Source organism: Drosophila bipectinata, chromosome 2L (assembly GCF_030179905.1).
Source record: "Drosophila bipectinata strain 14024-0381.07 chromosome 2L, DbipHiC1v2, whole genome shotgun sequence".
NCBI lineage: Eukaryota > Metazoa > Arthropoda > Insecta > Diptera > Drosophilidae > Drosophila > Drosophila bipectinata.
The window spans coordinates 11,488,949-11,508,477 of NC_091736.1; the positions used below are offsets into that span (position 1 = coordinate 11,488,949).

Below are 19,529 nucleotides of genomic sequence, written 5' to 3' on the forward strand. Positions count from 1 at the left end.
GATTTTCGCAAAATCGGTCTCTTAATCCGAATGAAGTTGGTCACTCTAATCGTGAATGGTAGCCTAACAAAATTGTGAATGTGAAAAACTTGTAGAATTTCTGCCGGAAAAATTTCAGTAGACTTCGAGTTTTAAACTAAAAGAAAAGTGATACACATACTACCTTGCCTACCAATTTCTGTTGATTAAATTTGTACTTTTTGAAGTCCTCGCTATGGCGTCACATCAGTACCATCAAATAGCAAATTTGCTGGAAAAAGTATGTATAGATTTTAATTTTAGCAAAATCATGAAATTGAAATTGAGCCTTTGCTGCTGTAGATGACATCGACCGACAAGGATTTTCGATTCATGGCGACAAATGATTTGATGACCGAATTACAAAAGGACAGCATTATTCTTGACGACGAATCGGAGAAAAAGGTGGTGCGAATGGTGCTGAAACTTCTAGAGGACAAGAACGGCGAGGTGCAGAACCTGGCGGTGAAGTGTCTGGGTCCCTTGGTCAACAAAGTAAAGGAGATCCAGGTGGAGACGATTGTTGACTCCCTTTGCGCCAATATGATGTCCAACACAGAGCAGCTCCGCGACATCTCGAGCATTGGTCTTAAAACAGTTATCGCTGAACTGCCTCAGTCCTCCAATTCCCTAGCCCCCAACGTCTGTCAGCGGATCACCGGCAAATTGAGCACAGCTATTGAGAAGGTTTGTATGCTTGGTATACTCCTTCGTGATCTTACTAATAGGATTATACTCCATTTAGGAGGACGTTTCTGTTAAACTCGAGTCGCTCGACATTTTGGCGGATCTGCTCTCGCGGTTCGGCGAGTTTCTGGTTCCGTTCCATAGCACTATTCTTAAAGCGTTGATGCCCCAATTGGCCTCCTCGCGTCAGGCTGTTCGCAAGCGCACTATTGTCGCGCTCTCCTTCCTGTTGATCCAGGCCAATAGTAACGCTTACAATGGCGTTATTGATCACATGCTCGATGGTCTGGAGAATCCACCGAACCCTGCTGCCATACGAACTTATATCCAGTGCTTGGCTTCGATTTGGTAAGGAAAACATGAATAAAACCTCACCGCTACCGTACATTTGTCGCAATATATTTTTTTTTATTATGTGTCATAATTTATGATGTTTTGTTATCAACAAATTTTCTTGTAGCCGCCAGGCTGGCCATCGCCTATGCAACCACATCGATCGCTCCATGCTCTTACTGAGCCAATACAGTCAGCGCGATGACGATGAGCTGCGTGAATTTTGTCTGCAAGCCTGTGAGGCTTTTGTTATGCGCTGCCCTGATGCCATAAATCCGCACATTCCCATGGTAAGTTCCAAAAGAATTTGCATAAGAATCGTATTCCTATTGTACTTTTCAGATACTTGAGCTGTGCTTAAAGTACATCACGTACGATCCAAACTATAACTATGAGACCGATGATGGCGATACTGGTTACGCCATGGACACCGAAGAGGATGAGTATGTGGACAGCGAGGAGTATAGTGACGACGACGACATGAGCTGGAAGGTGCGTCGGGCTGCCGCAAAGTGCTTGGAGGTTCTGATTGCTACACGTCAGGAACTTATCGAGGACTTTTACCGCAGCTTGAGCCCGGCTCTAATTGCTCGCTTTAAGGAGCGTGAGGAGAATGTGAAGTCTGACATATTCCATGCTTATGTGGCACTGCTGAAGAACACTCGTGCGAGCGATGATGTGGCTAACGACCCTGATTCTATGGATCAGGTGTCGGGACCGACGTCACTGCTAATTGAACAGCTACCGTTAATCGTTAAGGCTATACAGCCGCTAATGAGGGAAAAATCGATGAAAACGCGTCAAGACTGCTTCCTCTTGCTGCGCGAACTGTTGAATTCACTGCCCGGCGCCCTGGGTCCCTACTTGGACAGCATTGTACCCGGCATTAGCTATTCATTGAATGATAAGAGCTCGACAAGCAACATGAAAATAGAGTCCCTAGGATTCCTTTATTCGTTGCTCCAGGGACATCCTCCACATGTATTCCACCCACACATACCGTCATTGGTGCCCCTGGTGGTCGCCTCGGTGTTCGACCCCTTCTACAAAATCGCCACTGAAGCCCTCTTGGTTCTTCAGCAGTTGGTTAAGGTTATAAGACCGCTAGAAGGAAATGCGGCTAAGTCTGACTTTGATGCACCGTCCTTTGTGGGCGAAGTTTACTCGTGCACGCTGCAAAAACTGAAAGTTACTGATGTAGACCAGGAGGTTAAGGAACGGGCCATCGCCTGCATGGGACAGATTATCGCCAACATGGGCGACTTGTTGAAAAACGAACTACCTGTTTGCCTGCCCATATTTATGGAGCGATTGAAGAACGAGGTAACCCGGCTGAGCAGCGTAAAGGCTTTGACACTCATCGCTGCCTCCTCGCTCCACATTGATCTTACTCCCATTCTCCACGACGTGCTGCCGGCTTTGGGGACATTCCTACGCAAGAACCATCGTGCCCTGAAACTCCACTCGCTCGATCTTATTAATAAAATTGTCATCAACTATTCGAGCAACTTTGAGCCGAATCTACTGCAGACAGCGATTGTTGAAATCCCACCTCTCATCTCAGACTCGGATTTGCACGTAGCTCAATATTCGCTTACTCTGCTCAGTACTGTGGCTCGTCGTCAGCCCCAAGCCCTTGTTGGAATTCACGAGCAATTCCTTCGATCGGTGCTTATTTTGGTGCGATCGCCTTTGCTGCAGGTGAGTTAAAATGTTTAAATACACTTAGGTATCATTGGTTGTTACTTATAGTTCTCTCTCATTCTTACAGGGAACTGCATTGAACTGCACCTTGGAGCTGTTCCAAGCTTTAGTACAAACCCAGCTGACAGGTTTGGATTATCAATCGCTGGTCTCGAAGTTAATGGGTCCAGTCTTAGCTGGCGGAGGCGATGGTTCTTCTAGAGCCACAGGCGGTGCTCCCAGCGAGCAGGTGCAGCTGCACAAGCAGGCTTACCACTCGTCGGCCAAGTGCATCGCTGCTCTCACCCAGCAGTGCCCTCAGGTGGCGACACCCTTGGCTACCAAGCTGATTACTGATCTACAGAAGCGAAATGATACGGAAATCATCTTCTGCCTGCTCACAATTGGAGAGATTGGCCGACACTTTGATTTAAGCAGCATTCAGGTCCTGCCCCAGACCATTATTGAATGCTTTGGAGCCACCTCTGAGGATGTGAAGGCAGCAGCGTCTCATGCTCTTGGAGCTGTATCCGTGGGCAGTCTACAGACCTATCTGCCGCTGATTCTAAATGAGATTGAGGTGCAGCCCAAGCGTCAATACCTGCTTCTGCACTCCCTAAAAGAAGTGATCTCATCACTTTCCGTGTCACCGAGTGGACTTGCCCAACTTTTGCCTTCGGTTCCGTCTATTTGGAGCCAGCTTTTTAAGCATTGTGAATGCTCGGAGGAGGGTTCACGCAACGTGGTGGCCGAATGCTTGGGTAAACTTGTTCTGGTTAATCCCGACGAGCTACTTCCGCAGCTCCAGCAAGCCTTGCGTTCCGAAAGCCCCACCATGCGCACCGTGGTGGTGTCCTCCGTGAAGTTCACTATCTCCGATCAGCCTCAGCCCATCGACGCATTGCTCAAACAGAGCATTGGCGAGTTCCTGTTCGCCCTGCGGGATCCGGAGCCGCAGGTGCGACGTGTTGCCCTTGTTGCATTTAATTCGGCGGTGCATAACAAGCCAAGCCTGGTGCGGGACTTGTTGCCCACCCTTTTGCCGTGGCTTTACTCTGAGACGAAGGTGAAGAGCGAGCTCATTCGGGAGGTTGAGATGGGACCGTTCAAGCATACCGTCGACGACGGTCTGGACATTCGCAAGGCAGCATTTGAGTGCATGTACACACTACTCGAGCAGGGCTTGGATCGGGTGGATGTCATGCAATTTTTGGACCATGTCCAAGCCGGTCTCTGCGACCATTACGACATTAAAATGTTGACCTATCTGATGACAGCGCGCTTGGCCGTGCTTTGCCCGGATAAGGTTCTTTTAAGTAAGTAACGTAGAGATGTTGGATAAGGTAAATGCTAATCTGCTAATTGTTTTCAGGACTCGATCAATTTATACAGCAACTACGTGATACGTGCACACACAAAGTGAAGGCCAATTCTGTAAAACAGGAGTACGAAAAGCAAGACGAACTGAAGCGTTCGGCCCTACGTGCTGTTTCTGCTCTTTCCCAAATTCCCAAAGCAAGTAAGTAGCGTACAACACAATATTGAGGAAAACAAAGTACTGACCAGCAATATTTCCACAGACAAGAATCCACAATTAATGGACTTCCTGAAGTCGATCAAGGAGACCCCTGAGCTGAGCAAGATCTATGATTACATTCAGAAGGATTCAGTTGCCGGCAGCTCAGACATAATTGTAATGGATCAAAGCTAAAAGCGGAAATTTGTTTTCTTATTCCTTTACTTAATTAAGAAATATGCGTGTACGCACAAACAAGTATCTCTTTTCTGATATAGCTTTTAGATTTTCTAATAAGAAATAAATGCAGATCGACTTGAAGCAAACATAAGTTGTGGAGATTCAACCGCATGATGTAGAAATCAGACTTTTTGTTCAAAAACTAATTTTGAGAATTTGGATTAATGGAAGTCTTCAGATAATTTCATTATTATTATTTTTATCTATAGAAGATAAATGCAAGATGGTAGATATGAAAAAAACACATTTATTTAAAACTTTTTATACCAAAACCCTTTTTGTTGCTGTTGAAGCATTTAACTCTTAACTTTATCAGTTTCTAATCTTATTGGAAGTACTCTTAAATATTTCTGATAGTTTATTTTTGTGCATTATAAAATCAATTGAATATGCACCGACTGGAGAAGCTGTTACGCAACATACTAAATGGATTGTAGCCTTAGAAACGAACCAGAAAATGGAAAACAGCCAGTTTCGGTGTTATTGAAAGATGGTACATTCGATATATTGCTAATTGAAGTATTCAAACCGTTTCAAGTTGAAAATAGAATTTTGGTTTATACACGTGAACAAATTTTAAGCAGCCTGCTTGCTTCTTTTCTTCTCGCCCTCTTCTGGTACGGTTTTGCCGGTCACGCTGCCGTCCGATGTCGGTCCTGTTTCAGAAACAGTCTCCGGTGGATGTTCAAGAACGTGATCAATTATTCCCAGTGTCTTGGCTTCCTCGGGAGTCATAAAATGATCGCGTTCCATTCGGGAGCACATCTCATCGTATGAGTTTTTGGCATGTTTTACGTATATGCTGGTCAGCTGGCGTTTAATTTTAATTATTTCCTCAGCATGGATCAGGATGTCCGTGGCTTGTCCCTAAAGAAAACAAATAATAATAATAGAGCACAATCGGAAAACATCATGGCGAAACGAACCTGTGCGCCGCCAGATGGTTGGTGAATCATTATTCGGGCGTTTGGTAGTGAGTATCGCATCCCAGGTGCTCCCGCCGCAAGCAAAAGCGATCCCATCGAGCACGCCTGTCCGACGCACCACGTCGCAATGGGCGGTTTGACGTACTGCATCGTGTCGTAGATCGCTAGGCCCGCCGTTACAACGCCACCCGGAGAGTTAATGTATAGGTGAATGGGTTTATTGACGTTCTCCGATTGCAGGAACAACAGCTGGGCCACTACGGTGGAGCTGATGTCATCGGTGATGTTGCCCATAAGACATATTATCCGCTCCTTGAGCAGGCGGGAAAATATGTCGTAGGCCCGTTCACCTCTGCCGGTTTGCTCTACCACCATGGGAATCAGGTTGATGTTGCGAACCAAATTCTTTCGGCCGGCACATTTTGCCTGTAAAATGAAGTGCAGGGCATTAGGTAACGGAATGGCAGATACATTAAACTTACTGAATTTATTTGCAACAAGCGGCTAACAGCGTTTTTTAACATGATCCTGGCTTTTGTTTTGACGCAAATCAACCGGATCCGCAATGTTATGCAAAACAGCTGTTTTTAAGGCTTAGACTACACACTTTTATTCATATCTGACACAAATGAAAAGAAACACTGATGACTATCGTATGGCAAGTAGGTCGAAGGTTCTACTGATTAACCATGTGGGGCTTGAAAAAACTTTGTCTATGAACTTAAACTCAATGAAATATTCTTTAATTCAGATAAATGCTCGAATACGTAGTCAATTTTTTATAATCAACAGCATTTTTAGTATTTTTTCAAGCTTTTGGTGGAGGACGGTCACACTACTAAACATTATTAACTTTAAATAAATAGGTGTATATTTAAAAACTTATATGTATATTCAACAAATGATAACATATTTTTGTTAGTAAAGGTAAAGGATTTTTTTTAATAATGATATTTATATTCTTTTATTGTTTAAGTTATTTTATAGCATTCGCATGGATCTATTTAAGTTAAGCTCGAAATAATTTAAATTCGATAAATAATTATAATAAAACATAATAAATAATGTCATAAAAATACTGTTATGTAGGAGGAACCAAAATTATTATCTTAAGTACATATTATCAAGCTGTTAAAGTGTATAAATTAAGTCAGCTTTATAAAAAATGTAATTTTACGTTGTCGAAAAGAATTGCTTAGTTGCTGAAATTTAGTTTATTAGTTAACCATTTTGGGAACAACAGCTATGCGGATAATTCTCGTTTTTGGTTTTTTGTGTTTTCTAAAACATAAAATTTTAGCTTCTGATATTAATAATGGAAATGTAACTGAATCAGAGTATAAAAATGAATTTGAAATATTCAAAGTAAGTTGTAATTAATATAAATACAGTAAAGTATTAATAAAAACTTGTTTTTATAGAACGAAAATAATAGAAAATACCTTCGTAATGATGATGAATTTCGAAGTTTTAAAGCCTTCGAAGAAAATTATAAAATCATCGAAAAACATAACAAAAATTTCCAAGAGGGTCAGACTTCTTTCAGGTTAAAACCAAATAAATTTGCTGACATGGTAACTTTTTACATATATGAACTTTATAACTGCATAATGACACAATTTTATTTAAATTAGAATACTGATGGTTACCTTAAAGGGTATTTAAGACTTTTAAAAAGCCATACAGAAGAAGGAGCAGATAATATAGCTGAAATAGTGGGTTCGCCACTGATGACTAATGTTCCAGAGAGCTTAGACTGGCGAAAAAAGGGATTCGTTACCCCGCCACAAAATCAGCAAACTTGCGGATCGTGCTACGCCTTCAGCATTTCGGAGAGTATTTCGGGGCAGGTTTTCAAACGCACCGGAAAAATATTGAATTTGAGTGAGCAACAAATCGTTGACTGCAGTGTGTCGCATGGAAATCAAGGATGCGTTGGCGGATCCTTACGAAATACTCTAAACTATTTGCAAAGTACTGGAGGCCTAATGCGAGCGGATGATTATAAATATGTTTCAAGGGTACGGTTTATGAAGATACATAGAGCTTTATATTTGTATAGCTATTGTTATTATTATTGAACTCTCCACTGATCCGATAATATCTAAACTACTTATACGTCCTTATATATTCATTATAGAAGGGAAAGTGTCAATTTGTAAGCGATTTATCCGTTGTCAATGTCACTTCCTGGGCCATCTTGCCCGCCCACGATGAGCAAGCAATACAAGCTGCAGTAACGCACATTGGACCGGTAGCCATATCGATTAATGCCACACCAAAGACATTCCAGTTATATAGGTAATACAAAATATTGCATAATGAACCATATAATAAATATATTCCCTTTTAGCGACGGTATCTACGATGATCCGATGTGTTCATCAGCTTCTGTAAATCATGCCATGCTAATAATTGGGTTTGGAAAGGACTATTGGATCTTAAAGAATTGGTGGGGGCAGCGTTGGGGCGAATCGGGCTACATGAGAATACGAAAAGGTGTTAATATGTGTGGGATAGCCAATTATGCAGCATATGCCATTGTCTAATAATTATTTTCAATAAAAAAAGACGATTAAAGGATCTTATTCACCTCTTAAGCGACTTTAATATTTTCAAATCGTACTACGTTTAAAAGAAACAAAAGGAATTGCGGGGATTTAAAAAAGATTTTAAAATGGAAAAGGTGAGTCCTTCCCGAAAGAAGAGAGAAATCCTTCAAATTTAAATATGAGAAATGAAAGCTTTAGTGCCGAATTTAAATCAAATGAAACACAGAGACACACAAGTTGATAAATGAATCCAGTACACTGTGTAACATGGTTTCTGGGAGCTGTTCGAATCAATGCCAAATGAAATGTAATCAAAACGATTAAATTACGTTATGGTGTCCTAGAAAGATGAATTGTTTGCACATGCTATGCACATAAATATGTATAAAAAATTGTGTCATATTTGCTGCACAGTGTCATTAACACAGTTTGAACTTAATGAACTTTAAGGGCGTGGCAATGGTCCAAGCCCGACCCTTTTATTTTACGCCATGGTGCCCGCCCTGAATCAATAAAAGGGCCCCCAAGAGCCGACTTTGTTAAAAAGTAGATAAAAATAATGCACTGGCAATGGAAGTAAGCATTAAGCTGAATTGTATTTATCAGGGCGAATTTAAAAGTGTTTATGGCGTGCTAAACTCTTAAATCCTTTGATATCCCACTTTAATTAAAACCAAACTCCTCCCACACAGAATCATTCATGGCAAATTATAATGTGTTTCATTGCCGCTTAATGGATAAAGTGTATTCTATAATGGCTATAACCAATAATAGGAAAGTAAGGTGGAATCGCTCAGCATGCAACCACTTTCAAATTACAACGCAGCTCCTCCGTAGACCAATGAGAGCAATTTAAAGGACCGTAGGCAGGACTTCACCTAATGTTACTGCGGATTCAGGGGTGGATTTTTATAAGGACTCGCCGTTGAGAGCGTCCGAGAGAGCTTAAGCTTGCGCCTGGCTAGCAAATTCAAATAAAAATGCTAATTGAATAAAGTCAAGATGTTGAACTATTTAAATGGGTCCTGCTCGAGAGATTCAAATTTTAATTTATTTGTTCACTTTTTAGTGTAGTTTGGCGATTGAAAAATGCTTACCCACTCCAATGATTGGCTCTCTCGCCTAATGGAGTCTGAGGAATTGGTTAAGGATGTGCCGAATGACATGCGCAGCGATAAAGAGCCAAGTGAAGTGATTAGGCACGCCGAATGCTATTGGTGTTGACTATAAAATAGTCGGCAACTAAGTTCCGTTACAGCAACTTATGCTCCAACGCAGCGAAAAAATCGGCCGCAATTATTTATTTATTTTAGCAAAATATGGAGCAATTGGCACAGTTTGTAACAAAATCCTTTGAGTTCAACTTAACAAACAACAGTGTTCACGCTTTGTTCAATTCAATGACGGGCGCGCGAATTAAAAAGCATCCGGATGTTAAAAACTCCATTCTCATAAATTCTATTAGTTCCGGCGGCAGTTATGGCGACGGCTGTGCGAGTGGTGACGAGTCCGTGGATATTGACATAACCGATTTGTCCGTTTCGGAAAGTAATACAATTATCGCCCCTGAACCGGACCCACGACCAGATTCTCCTCCCGAGGATGTTGTGGAGACCTACCGCTTAAGTCCTAATATTCGAAAACCCGTAGAGAACAAGCCCAAAAACTGGTTAATATCCGAGGATTTAGAAGTGGATTCACAGCCAGAAGGTAAAATTTGAATTTCGATTTGAGAAAAAAAGACGATGCTAAATTGGAATTCCCGTCGGATCTTTAAAGAAAAGTTTTAATTGTGTTAAGTTTTCTATAATTAAAAAAACGATCAAGTTTACAAAGCTAAAATGGATTTAAAGTTTGTGAGATAATGTAAATGGTCATTCTGACTTATTATTCAAAATTAAGTATCCTTAATCATAGTGACAAATCAGACAAATGAGGTCATAAAATTGACACATTCGTCTACTCAAGCGGAAACGCCATAAAATATATATTAATTTGATAGGACCAACATAGATATGTATAATATACATTGTATATATTAGGTATGTTGTGCTTATTGTTGCACTATATTGTGTATATCCTATATAGGACGTAAGATAAGGAAAATTCTGACTACTACTAACTAAATTTGGCTTTTAAGCGTAAACCTTATATCTACGAGTCTAATAGCCTATGTCTATGAATAGCTTTTTGTTTTGAAAAACGACGCAATAAGAATAGGAATCAGAAAATATTAATCTAATTTTCATAGATACCTTATCAATTATAAATTCTTTTAAGAAAATCTTCAAGATAAAATGTCCGATATTTAAACAGACACAATCTCCATGATATAAATGGTATAACAAATAGTATAGTAAAATTTATTTATTATGAACTTTTTTTACTTTTTTAATCAAGTTAAGTATATTCAAAATATAAAAGACAAGTTTTATTGAAAAAATATTAACTTGAATACAGGTCGTATACGTAATTCAATCAAAACATTGCAATAAAATGAGAATATCTTTATTAAAATAGCCAAAAAATATGAAATTAAAGTTTTTTATGCTTAATATATGTTATTTATGTGTGTATATTGAAAACGTGATACCTAAACTCCATAAAATGAAAATTTAAAAATTTGTAGATTCAAAAATCTCTGCGATAGTAACGACACATGTAAGTGATTGCACGGAGGATAGCAACACGCCGACGTTAGCCCCCGACAAGCCGATAATACCTGAGAAGTGCGGCTCCCCGGATCCAACCAGAATCAGGGACCACTGCGACCACCTCGATCCGTCCGTGGTTAACACAAAGCAGCGAAGATCTCGGACAAACTTTACGCTGGACCAGCTTAATGAATTGGAGAGACTCTTCGAGGAGACACATTATCCGGATGCCTTCATGCGGGAGGAACTGAGCCAGCGGCTGGGGCTGAGCGAGGCCAGAGTGCAGGTAATTATTCGCAAGAAGTGGCCATAAATTCTGCCGAAAATTGTCTAGCCTGGCAATGAAACTGTCCAGCGGGTGTCCCCCTGTAGATGCAATACAAGCACAAATTGATTTTCAATTGATATTCATTACACTGGTACTAATGACAAAACGACACTGTCTCCCCAAAAACTGTCTCCCCAAATGTGAAGTTCCTGGCAGGAGCAGGGGAGAAGAACGAAAGATCTGATTTTTCAACCACCGTCACATGGAAAAATATGGGGTGTTAAGTGGTTTGTAGTCGACCACCACCCTTTGCTGTCTCGCTTAAGAGGAGAAAATTGTTTAAGCATCAGGGGGCCGGTTAAAGATTAAATGCTCAATCAGGGTACCAGCAATAGACACTATGTGGTCATGAAATATGTAGATGCCAGCAGGAGTGTCACTTTTTTTATGGCATCCGATAAATAACTGAACTTTTTGGACCATAGTTAGATTATCATTATACATACATCGGTTGACTGCAACTCTTGTAATTATGTTAAACAAAAACAATAATAACTACAATAAAAGGTACTTTAAGGATTTCAATAAATACTATTCGTAATGTATTTTCAGGTCTGGTTCCAAAACAGACGGGCAAAATGTAGAAAGCATGAAAATCAAATGCATAAAGGTAAGCTAAATATACAAATATAATTATTTTACTCAAAAAGACTTAAAAATTTTAGAATGTTGTATAAAATATTTGAGTTTAAATTTCTAACAAAAGTCCGACAAATAATTATTTAATTACAAAATATGAATTTTCATTTAAAAATACCTATTGAAGAATGCTAACAATAATGCCCATTTAGGGACGATTATTTTGAAGGGACTTTAAAATTTTGATTCCTTTATTGAGACATCTTAAAAAGCACAAAACCCTGTTTTTTTTTAAAGTTTTTTCGAAGTGTAAAAAGTACAAATCCTTCCCAAAGAAAAATAAACCATTCCTTTGCTCAATGCTAGACAAGTTTTTGCCAATTAGGCTTAATGAAAGTGTAAATCGCAATTAGTTAAGTACACAAAAATCAGCCAAGACCAATTTACATTTGAGGATACTGTTCATTTCCTGGCTTATCAACTCCCGGCGCCAATATGTTACGGTTTCACAGTTATTTAAATGTCTCTTCATTAATTCATTCGCCTTTCGCCGGTTCAACCCTCGTTTCCAAGGTCTTATCCTGATTCCCCCCCAGATTCTAATTCATCACCCACCCAGGATCCACTCACTCAATAGAATGGCGTTTGCATTCGCCGTTTTATTGCTCGAATATTTAATTTGATGAAGTTAGCAATGATTTGTGTTTCTGTCTCTAAAAAACGGCTCTCTGTGTATCCTTGCCAAAGGGACTTGCCTTGCCGTCCTTACCGTCCACCCGAAATTGTGAGCAGATGTGATTGTGAGAATTGATTGTAATTCATAAAATAAACAAAAAGGAACCGGAGCATCAAGGTATGCGCGGATTTATGGGAAAATGTTAAACAAGAAAATTTAAAGGTCAGCTTTTGTAAAGTTTGTTTATTTGCAAATCATCCACTTAAAGTTTCCGCAAAAAAAATAATAATACTTATACTAACTTTAAGTGGAGTTCTTGAAGTGCGTAGCCCCTCCTAAAAAAACTGTTACTTAATTGGATTAAAAGATATAATCGCATTTATCAAATTCCCTCCTAATGTTGCCGTATTTCAATACTGGACCCAACAAAAAAAACTTCCAGAAATGTAATCAAATTGAAATTTTGGCATAAAAAGCACAACAGCCAGCAGACAACGAATGGCCAGCTTTTTATGGGTTCATATCAATTCTCAGGCTTTTTTCCGCCGGTGAACCACCATAAACAAGACGTTAACCTGGGCCCCGGTCCCCGGAGAGCCATTTGTATGTGCTCCTGGAGTAACACGTCCCTGTGGTTGAATGACGCCGCCTCTCAGACCCGGGGGCGTTTTCTGAGCAATAAATTACAAAATGAATTCAATTACTTGTCACTGAATCTTAAAACGATTTGCCAATCTGGAGAGTACGAGTAATTCTGTCTACTGGGATTTTTAATTTTAATTTCTATAGAATCCAGATTTTATGAAAATTTTCTATTGGAAACCTTTTCTAAACCAAGATTTTCGCTGTGGCTTATTCTTGAAATGGGGGGTTTCGCCTATATGGCCCACTGTGATGGCTATATCTTCCTCAAATCTTATCCGATTCTCAAGCGGAGTACCTTAAACGATTTCCATATCGATTCTCCACCATTCTGCATCAAAATCCTGAGACAAAATATTTTTTAGATTTTTTGTCCATTTTTCGTGACCCCTTGAAAATGGGTTTTCCCCTATAGGGGCCACAGTGATGGCTATATCTTCCTCAATTCTCATCCGATTCTCAAGCGGAGTACCTTAAACGATTTCTGTATCGATTCGCCACCATTCTGCATCAAAATCCTGAGACAAAATATTTTTTAGATTTTTTGTCCATTTTTCGTGATGGGACCCCTTGAAAATGGGTTTTCCCCTATAGGGGCCACAGTGATGGCTATATCTTCCCCAATTCTCATCCGATTCTCAAGCGGAGTACCTTAAACGATTTCTGTATCGATTCGCCACCATTCTGCAATAAAATCCTGAGACAAAATATTTTTTCGATTTTTTGTCCATTTTTCGTGATGGGACCCCTTGAAAATGGGTTTTCCTCTATAGGGGCCACAGTGATGGCTATATCTTCCCCAATTCTCATACGATTCTCAAGCGGAGTACCTTAAACGATTTCTGTATCGATTCGCCACCATTCTGCATCAAAATCCTGAGACAAAATATTTTTTAGATATTTTGCCTATTTTTCGTGATGGGACCCCTTGAAAATGGGTTTTCCTCTATAGGGGCCACAGTGATGGCTATATCTTCCCCAATTCTCATCCGATTCTCAAGCGGAGTACCTTAAACGATTTCTGTATCGATTCGCCACCATTCTGCATCAAAATCCTGAGACAAAATATTTTTTAGATATTTTGCCTATTTTTCGTGATGGGATCCCTTAAAAATTGGGTTTTCCCCTATAGGAGCCACAGTGATGGCTATATCTTCCCCAATTCTCATCCGATTCTCAAGCGGAGTACCTTAAACGATTTCTGTATCGATTCGCCACCATTCTGCATCAAAATCCTGAGACAAAATATTTTTTAGATATTTTGCCTATTTTTCGTGATGGGATCCCTTAAAAATGGGGTTTTCCCCTATAGGGGCCACAGTGATGGCTATATCTTCCCCAATCCTCATCCGATTCTCAAGCGGAGTACCTTAAACGATTTCTGTATCGATTCGCCACCATTCTGCATCAAAATCCTGAGACAAAATATTTTTTAGATTTTTTGTCCATTTTTCGTGATGGGACCCCTTGAAAATGGGTTTTCCTCTATAGGGGCCACAGTGATGGCTATATCTTCCCCAATTCTCATCCGATTCTCAAGCGGAGTACCTTAAACGATTTCTGTATCGATTCACCACCATTCTGCAATAAAATCCTGAGACAAAATATTTTTTAGATTTTTTGTCCATTTTTCGTGATGGGACCCCTTGAAAATGGGTTTTCCTCTATAGGGGCCACAGTGATGGCTATATCTTCCCCAATTCTCATCCGATTCTCAAGCGGAGTACCTTAAACGATTTCTGTATCGATTCGCCACCATTCTGCATCAAAATCCTGAGACAAAATATTTTTTAGATTTTTTGTCCATTTTTCGTGATGGGACCCCTTGAAAATGGGTTTTCCCCTATAGGGGCCACAGTGATGACTATATCTTCCCCAATTCTCATCCGATTCTCAAGCGGAGTACCTTAAACGATTTCTGTATCGATTCGCCACCATTCTGCATCAAAATCCTGAGACAAAATATTTTTTAAATTTTTTGTCCATTTTTCGTGATGGGACCCCTTGAAAATGGGTTTTCCCCTATAGGGGCCACAGTGATGGCTATATCTTCCCCAATTCTCATCCGATTCTCAAGCGGAGTACCTTAAACGATTTCTGTATCGATTCGCCACCATTCTGCATCAAAATCCTGAGACAAAATATTTTTTAAATATTTTGCCTATTTTTCGTGATGGGATCCCTTAAAAATGGGGTTTTCCCCTATAGGGGCCACAGTGATGGCTATATCTTCCCCAATTCTCATCCGATTCTCAAGCGGAGTACCTTAAACGATTTCTGTATCGATTTGCCACCATTCTGCATCAAAATCCTGAGACAAAATATTTTTTAGATATTTTGCCTATTTTTCGTGGGATCCCAGATCCCTTAAAAATGGGGTTTTCCGCTATATGGACCACAGTGAATATTTACAAAACTTCTGAAAAACAAGATTATTTATAAAACTATTATCTGATGAAAAAATGTATTTTCTTTTATTATTATAAGGATTCTTGGTAGGTAGTCGGAGTCCTCCCATTGCAACTCCACTGGAACCTTGTCGAGTGGCACCCTATGTCAGTCTGGCGGCACTGCGAAATTCCTCCGTTCCGCCACTTCCAGCGACGGCGACCAGTGTTAATCCTGCAGCGACTGGAAGTGTCAGTACCGGAAAAGTTCCGGTAGTCAATGTTGATTCACCTCATCCCCCGGCCATCACCCGCTCAGCTGTCAAACAATTCTCCAGCACAGTTGCAGCAGCCGCCGCCTTTTCAGCTTTCGATCCGGCGATTATTTCAGTAGCAGCTCACCAGGTTAGAACTACTCTTTAAACCACCCTAGTATTCCTTAAAAAAAGCTACACTAATTTTATCTAAATTATCTAAAAAGAAAAGTGATATTTGCTCTGAATATTTAAAGTTCCTACATTTTATTTTGATAACTCTTGTTTTTAATGAATTATTATTTAAAAGCATTGGAGCTTCATGTTCCTCCCAATATTTTTGATTAATTTCTTTTTTAATTTTGCAGTATGCCGCAGCTATAACCAATGGAACAGTCCCAGCTGGACTCTTCTCCGTGCCACAATATTCAATAAATCTGGCCGCTTTCGCCGCTGCTCACAGCAAAAGTTCCAGTATAGCGGATCTTCGAATGAAGGCCAAGAAACACTCGGAATCATTGGGTCTTCAAGCGGATATGGTTCTATAGTAAACATCGCTATTTACCAAATAGTATTTAGAATAAAAAAAATGTACATTCAGTTGATAATACGGCCCTTTGGGGCCTACTGTCATAAATAAAATAAAGGATAGTCACATTTATTTATTTAATAAAACTTTTACTTAACTAAATCTATTGGATAAGATTGATTGAGAAACAATATCGACAAATAAAAAAGAACTGTTTTATGAACCCTGTTGAGGTTTACTTTATGAAGCTCCTAAAATTGTATAGTTTTTATTCATGTTTTTAGTTACTGTCCATTATATGGATTAATACTTCTTCCTTAATTGTATGTATTGGTCCGCACTTTTTGGATTACCTTTAAAAATTTAAATTAGAAACTAGGATTCATTTTAAATTAAAATTTTTCGGACCCAGCATCACCCAATCAGAACGAATCGATTAAATGTTAAAATAAAATTTCAGGCTTTTGTTTTTAATATGGAATTACAGCGTTATAATAAAAAATTGACTTAAATACATACTAAAATACCCGGATACAGTGGATGTTAGTGGAATTAAACAAGCTACTGCTACAATGTAGATTCGAAAATCGAAAGAACACTCTTATTTACTCCGACCGAATTTCTCGAAAACAAAATCTTTCAGCGGCTGATAATATTGATAGCGCAGACATAGCATTTCCGGGGAGTTGCGCAGCTGCTCGAAGGCCTCCGATTCGGATTCCATGATGAACACGGCCGTTCCGGCCATTGCGAAAGCCACAAAAATAACGGACGGAACAAAGGCATGTAACAAGTGAAATTTTCGAAACTTTTTCACTTTCTGAACGGACGGATCGCCTCGCAAAAAGTGATCCGCCGTTGAACTGGGATTGAAGGTGGCATCGGCGGAGTGTCCATAGTATGCGTTTGGCGAGCTCCATGTTCCGTGCTGCTTCGCCTCATGCTTCCTCGGATGATCGTAGCCATTCACCGTAAGACCGCTTTCCGTGGACGAGTGCTCGACGGAGTCCCTGTAGGCATAACCCATCTGGGTGGACAGATAGTTCGGGCCATCGACGTTTGACGATCGCAGGCGAGCCTCCTCGCATACTGGCTCCAGGCTGGATATTTGAATCCCGCCGTTGCCCTCATGGTCTTGCCCCACATAGCAGTGAGAACCATTGGGTATGGCATATCCCAGGGGTTCAGACATCGTGGATCTCGGCAGGCTGCTATACCCTAGAAATAAAAAAAATAAATCAATAATAATCATTTTTTTAACCCTATTTACTTACGTATTTGGGCCAAATCACCTTGAGGGCTGGAAGGCGTGGCTGGCACACTACTGGCTTTTCGTTTGCTCGAATTAGAATTATTCAGCTTTTGTTCCCGCAGTGCATTTATGTTTTCAGTCAAAATTTCACGCTCAGTTCTTCCGGTGTATCGGAATTTTGTACCCCAGGAGAAAAAGCCTCCGCCAGAAATCACAGCCGCACTTTGGCTATTGGGTAATCTAAACATGAATAATATATTAAAAATATAAGATTTTAAAAATAAGATTTTAATTTTTATTAAATTTTATTTTAAAACTCACGTAAAGAACAGCATTTGTTCAATGGCACATCTCCACAAATAGCGGCAAGCAGCTCCAGAAGGACATTTGAACCCAACGGTATGTTTTTTCTTTAAAAAATTTAAAGTCTTAGAATAATTGCAATAAAGTTTGGAATAAGTCAACTTACAGGTTCTCGACTAGCATCCGTGTAACTTAAATGTGCAATAAACATTTTTCCCTCAAAGTTTATTTTATGGATTTCATTCCATCGGAAATGTTGCGATCTCTTTCCAGTTACGAATGTGCTTATACCCGAATTATTTATTCCGATATATTGCTGCGAGCCCCGGTGATCTTTCACCGGGTGTGGATCTATACCATAGGTTTCCAGTCCACGGGCTATGCCAAGAAATTCATCCATGGCCAGGGAAAGATCCTGGCCGGGCTCACGCTTTTTGTGCAGCTCGATTATCTTCTTTTCCAGATACTCTGTTTGGCGTAGGGCTAATTCTATGGAAGATACATAAGATCCAATATGCACGTCTTCGTTATAATCGCCAAGTTCCTCTGTAAATAAGATGTATAATATTTTAAAAAGGTTTTCTAATTTTCTGAATGTTATTCTGAATTTACCTTGAACAATTAGAGCACCTAGTGCTGCCGCTTCTCCCAAGGAGCAATATAAACGACCATGTCGGAGATCTCTTTTTAGTTGCTGATATAACATAATTCGTGCATTTCCAGTCAATCGAAACGGATCCGCAGGATAAAACTTAACTCTTAACGAAAATAACATGGGATCCAGATCTAAATATAAAATTAATGTTTATATTGAATAAATTCAATATTATTATTTAATATATACTTTACTTACCCTTGCATTGCTTTATTATGGATTTGGAAAGGTCAAGCCAATGCTATTAAAAGAAAAAATTATCTATTATTAAATACATTTTCTTTATTTATTTTATAAAATCACTTACCCTTTGTTTTGATGAGTCAACATATCGCAATCCAAAGTAATCCTTCTCTTTGATTTCCAACTCACCACATAAATACTCCAATAAATAAATACCTTTATGGAACGGCTGTAAGATAAGAAAATATTCATATTTTTAAAGAATAAGCATACTTCTGAAACCGAGGTATTTCGCAACAAAAAACACACGTAGTTGGTAACAAAATGAAACAACAGAAACATATTATTGCTAAAAAGGTTTATTAAACAATAAAATGGTTCAGAAACATGGGGAGAATACATTTTTAGAATAAAAATGTCCTTAACTGTTTACATATTTTACACATATATTTTTGTAGCATTTGTTTTGAGTTACTGGGATGGGTTTGTAATGTCGATATCGTATTTTACCGGCAACTAACCAGAAAGGACGTTAACCACACATTTGTTTTTTGTTGAATAGCAACGCTTTGAAAACTTAAAACCAAATTTAAAGGACAATGTTGTAATTTGGTTATTTGGGGATTTCATGTTTTATAATATTATCTACACTTAACTAGTGTCTTTCCTCAGAGGTAGATTTGTTGGAATGAGGAAAATTTCAAGTAAGAAACTAATAAATATTTCTTGCGATGGATATGGTCCGGTATATATACCTGAAATTCACATTCTAGGACGTCGGAGTCATCAAGGAGTCGAACTGTGCATTTGTACACAACATTTCCTTCATTTTTGCTCCTGAACATTTTGTTATTTGGCAATTGAATGGACCGTTTCACATTTATGGGAACTTTTACATTAACAAGCGACACAGAAGTGGGCGGATTATATTCGAGAGATCAATTTTAATTTATAGTCGACTACTTGGCATTTTATATTTTATTTTGTCGCTCCAGTGAGTTTAACAAAGTCAGTGTCCTTTGCCGTCCTTTAATTTTCCCGTTAAGGGTGTTTTTTCCTGCGGGGAGGATACCAACAGTAAAAAGTACCAAATAAGGACAACTGCCTTTTTCAGAACATGTGTTTCCAGAAA

General features: G+C 39.4%; 5 protein-coding genes across 5 annotated transcripts; 3 read left to right on the forward strand and 2 right to left on the reverse strand.

Moving 5' to 3' along the window:
• Window positions 1-29: 29 nt before the first annotated feature.
• On the forward strand, window positions 30-4,571 carry Cand1 (Cullin-associated and neddylation-dissociated 1). Its single transcript, XM_017243670.3, has 8 exons — window positions 30-259; window positions 322-705; window positions 764-1,053; window positions 1,166-1,328; window positions 1,381-2,739; window positions 2,810-4,037; window positions 4,094-4,240; window positions 4,302-4,571. The coding sequence occupies exons 1-8, from the start codon at window positions 215-217 to the stop codon at window positions 4,430-4,432; spliced, it is 3,747 nt and encodes a 1,248-aa protein (XP_017099159.1). The 5' UTR covers window positions 30-214; the 3' UTR covers window positions 4,433-4,571.
• A 378-nt stretch (window positions 4,572-4,949) lies between these two features.
• On the reverse strand, window positions 4,950-6,106 carry ClpP (Caseinolytic protease proteolytic subunit). Its single transcript, XM_017243671.3, has 3 exons — window positions 5,886-6,106; window positions 5,404-5,829; window positions 4,950-5,344 (listed from the first exon to the last, which is right to left on the reverse strand). Exons 1-3 carry the CDS (start codon window positions 5,925-5,927, stop codon window positions 5,054-5,056), a joined length of 759 nt encoding a protein of 252 aa, XP_017099160.1. The 5' UTR covers window positions 5,928-6,106; the 3' UTR covers window positions 4,950-5,053.
• A 452-nt stretch (window positions 6,107-6,558) lies between these two features.
• Window positions 6,559-8,003, forward strand: CtsL4 (Cathepsin L4). The gene is made up of 5 exons (XM_017243429.3): window positions 6,559-6,768; window positions 6,825-6,977; window positions 7,038-7,424; window positions 7,544-7,704; window positions 7,757-8,003. Exons 1-5 carry the CDS (start codon window positions 6,649-6,651, stop codon window positions 7,950-7,952), a joined length of 1,017 nt encoding a protein of 338 aa, XP_017098918.2. The 5' UTR covers window positions 6,559-6,648; the 3' UTR covers window positions 7,953-8,003.
• Window positions 8,004-9,223: 1,220 nt separating this feature from the next.
• Window positions 9,224-16,072, forward strand: LOC108127039 (pituitary homeobox 3). Its single transcript, XM_017243858.3, has 5 exons — window positions 9,224-9,665; window positions 10,585-10,895; window positions 11,490-11,547; window positions 15,322-15,626; window positions 15,844-16,072. Exons 1-5 carry the CDS (start codon window positions 9,275-9,277, stop codon window positions 16,021-16,023), a joined length of 1,245 nt encoding a protein of 414 aa, XP_017099347.2. The 5' UTR covers window positions 9,224-9,274; the 3' UTR covers window positions 16,024-16,072.
• Window positions 16,073-16,440: 368 nt separating this feature from the next.
• Window positions 16,441-19,430, reverse strand: Frmd5 (FERM domain containing). Its single transcript, XM_017243857.3, has 8 exons — window positions 19,153-19,430; window positions 18,522-18,626; window positions 18,413-18,455; window positions 18,172-18,345; window positions 17,726-18,105; window positions 17,578-17,666; window positions 17,279-17,496; window positions 16,441-17,222 (listed from the first exon to the last, which is right to left on the reverse strand). The coding sequence occupies exons 1-8, from the start codon at window positions 19,240-19,242 to the stop codon at window positions 16,606-16,608; spliced, it is 1,716 nt and encodes a 571-aa protein (XP_017099346.1). The 5' UTR covers window positions 19,243-19,430; the 3' UTR covers window positions 16,441-16,605.
• Window positions 19,431-19,529: the final 99 nt, after the last annotated feature.

Bases quoted from the DNA above. Each gene is read 5' to 3' on its own strand.
- CtsL4 (XM_017243429.3), top strand. From the start codon at position 6,649: ATGCGGATAATTCTCGTTTTTGGTTTTTTGTGTTTTCTAAAACATAAA. The intron at 6,978-7,037 runs GTAACTTTTTAC...TATTTAAATTAG, and splicing joins CAAATAAATTTGCTGACATG to AATACTGATGGTTACCTTAA. The intron at 7,705-7,756 runs GTAATACAAAAT...ATTCCCTTTTAG, and splicing joins AAGACATTCCAGTTATATAG to CGACGGTATCTACGATGATC.
- Frmd5 (XM_017243857.3), bottom strand. From the start codon at position 19,242: ATGTTCAGGAGCAAAAATGAAGGAAATGTTGTGTACAAATGCACAGTT. The intron at 18,106-18,171 runs GTAAATTCAGAA...TCTTATTTACAG, and splicing joins AGGTGCTCTAATTGTTCAAG to AGGAACTTGGCGATTATAAC. The intron at 17,667-17,725 runs GTAAGTTGACTT...AATTTTTTAAAG, and splicing joins CGGATGCTAGTCGAGAACCT to AAAAAACATACCGTTGGGTT.
- Cand1 (XM_017243670.3), top strand. From the start codon at position 215: ATGGCGTCACATCAGTACCATCAAATAGCAAATTTGCTGGAAAAA. The intron at 4,038-4,093 runs GTAAGTAACGTA...AATTGTTTTCAG, and splicing joins CCCGGATAAGGTTCTTTTAA to GACTCGATCAATTTATACAG. The intron at 4,241-4,301 runs GTAAGTAGCGTA...ATATTTCCACAG, and splicing joins TTCCCAAATTCCCAAAGCAA to ACAAGAATCCACAATTAATG.
- ClpP (XM_017243671.3), bottom strand. From the start codon at position 5,927: ATGTTAAAAAACGCTGTTAGCCGCTTGTTGCAAATAAATTCA. The intron at 5,830-5,885 runs GTAAGTTTAATG...TTCATTTTACAG, and splicing joins GCTTGTTGCAAATAAATTCA to GCAAAATGTGCCGGCCGAAA. The intron at 5,345-5,403 runs GTTCGTTTCGCC...TGTTTTCTTTAG, and splicing joins AACCATCTGGCGGCGCACAG to GGACAAGCCACGGACATCCT.
- LOC108127039 (XM_017243858.3), top strand. From the start codon at position 9,275: ATGGAGCAATTGGCACAGTTTGTAACAAAATCCTTTGAGTTCAACTTA. The intron at 10,896-11,489 runs GTAATTATTCGC...ATGTATTTTCAG, and splicing joins TGAGCGAGGCCAGAGTGCAG to GTCTGGTTCCAAAACAGACG. The intron at 11,548-15,321 runs GTAAGCTAAATA...TATTATTATAAG, and splicing joins TGAAAATCAAATGCATAAAG to GATTCTTGGTAGGTAGTCGG.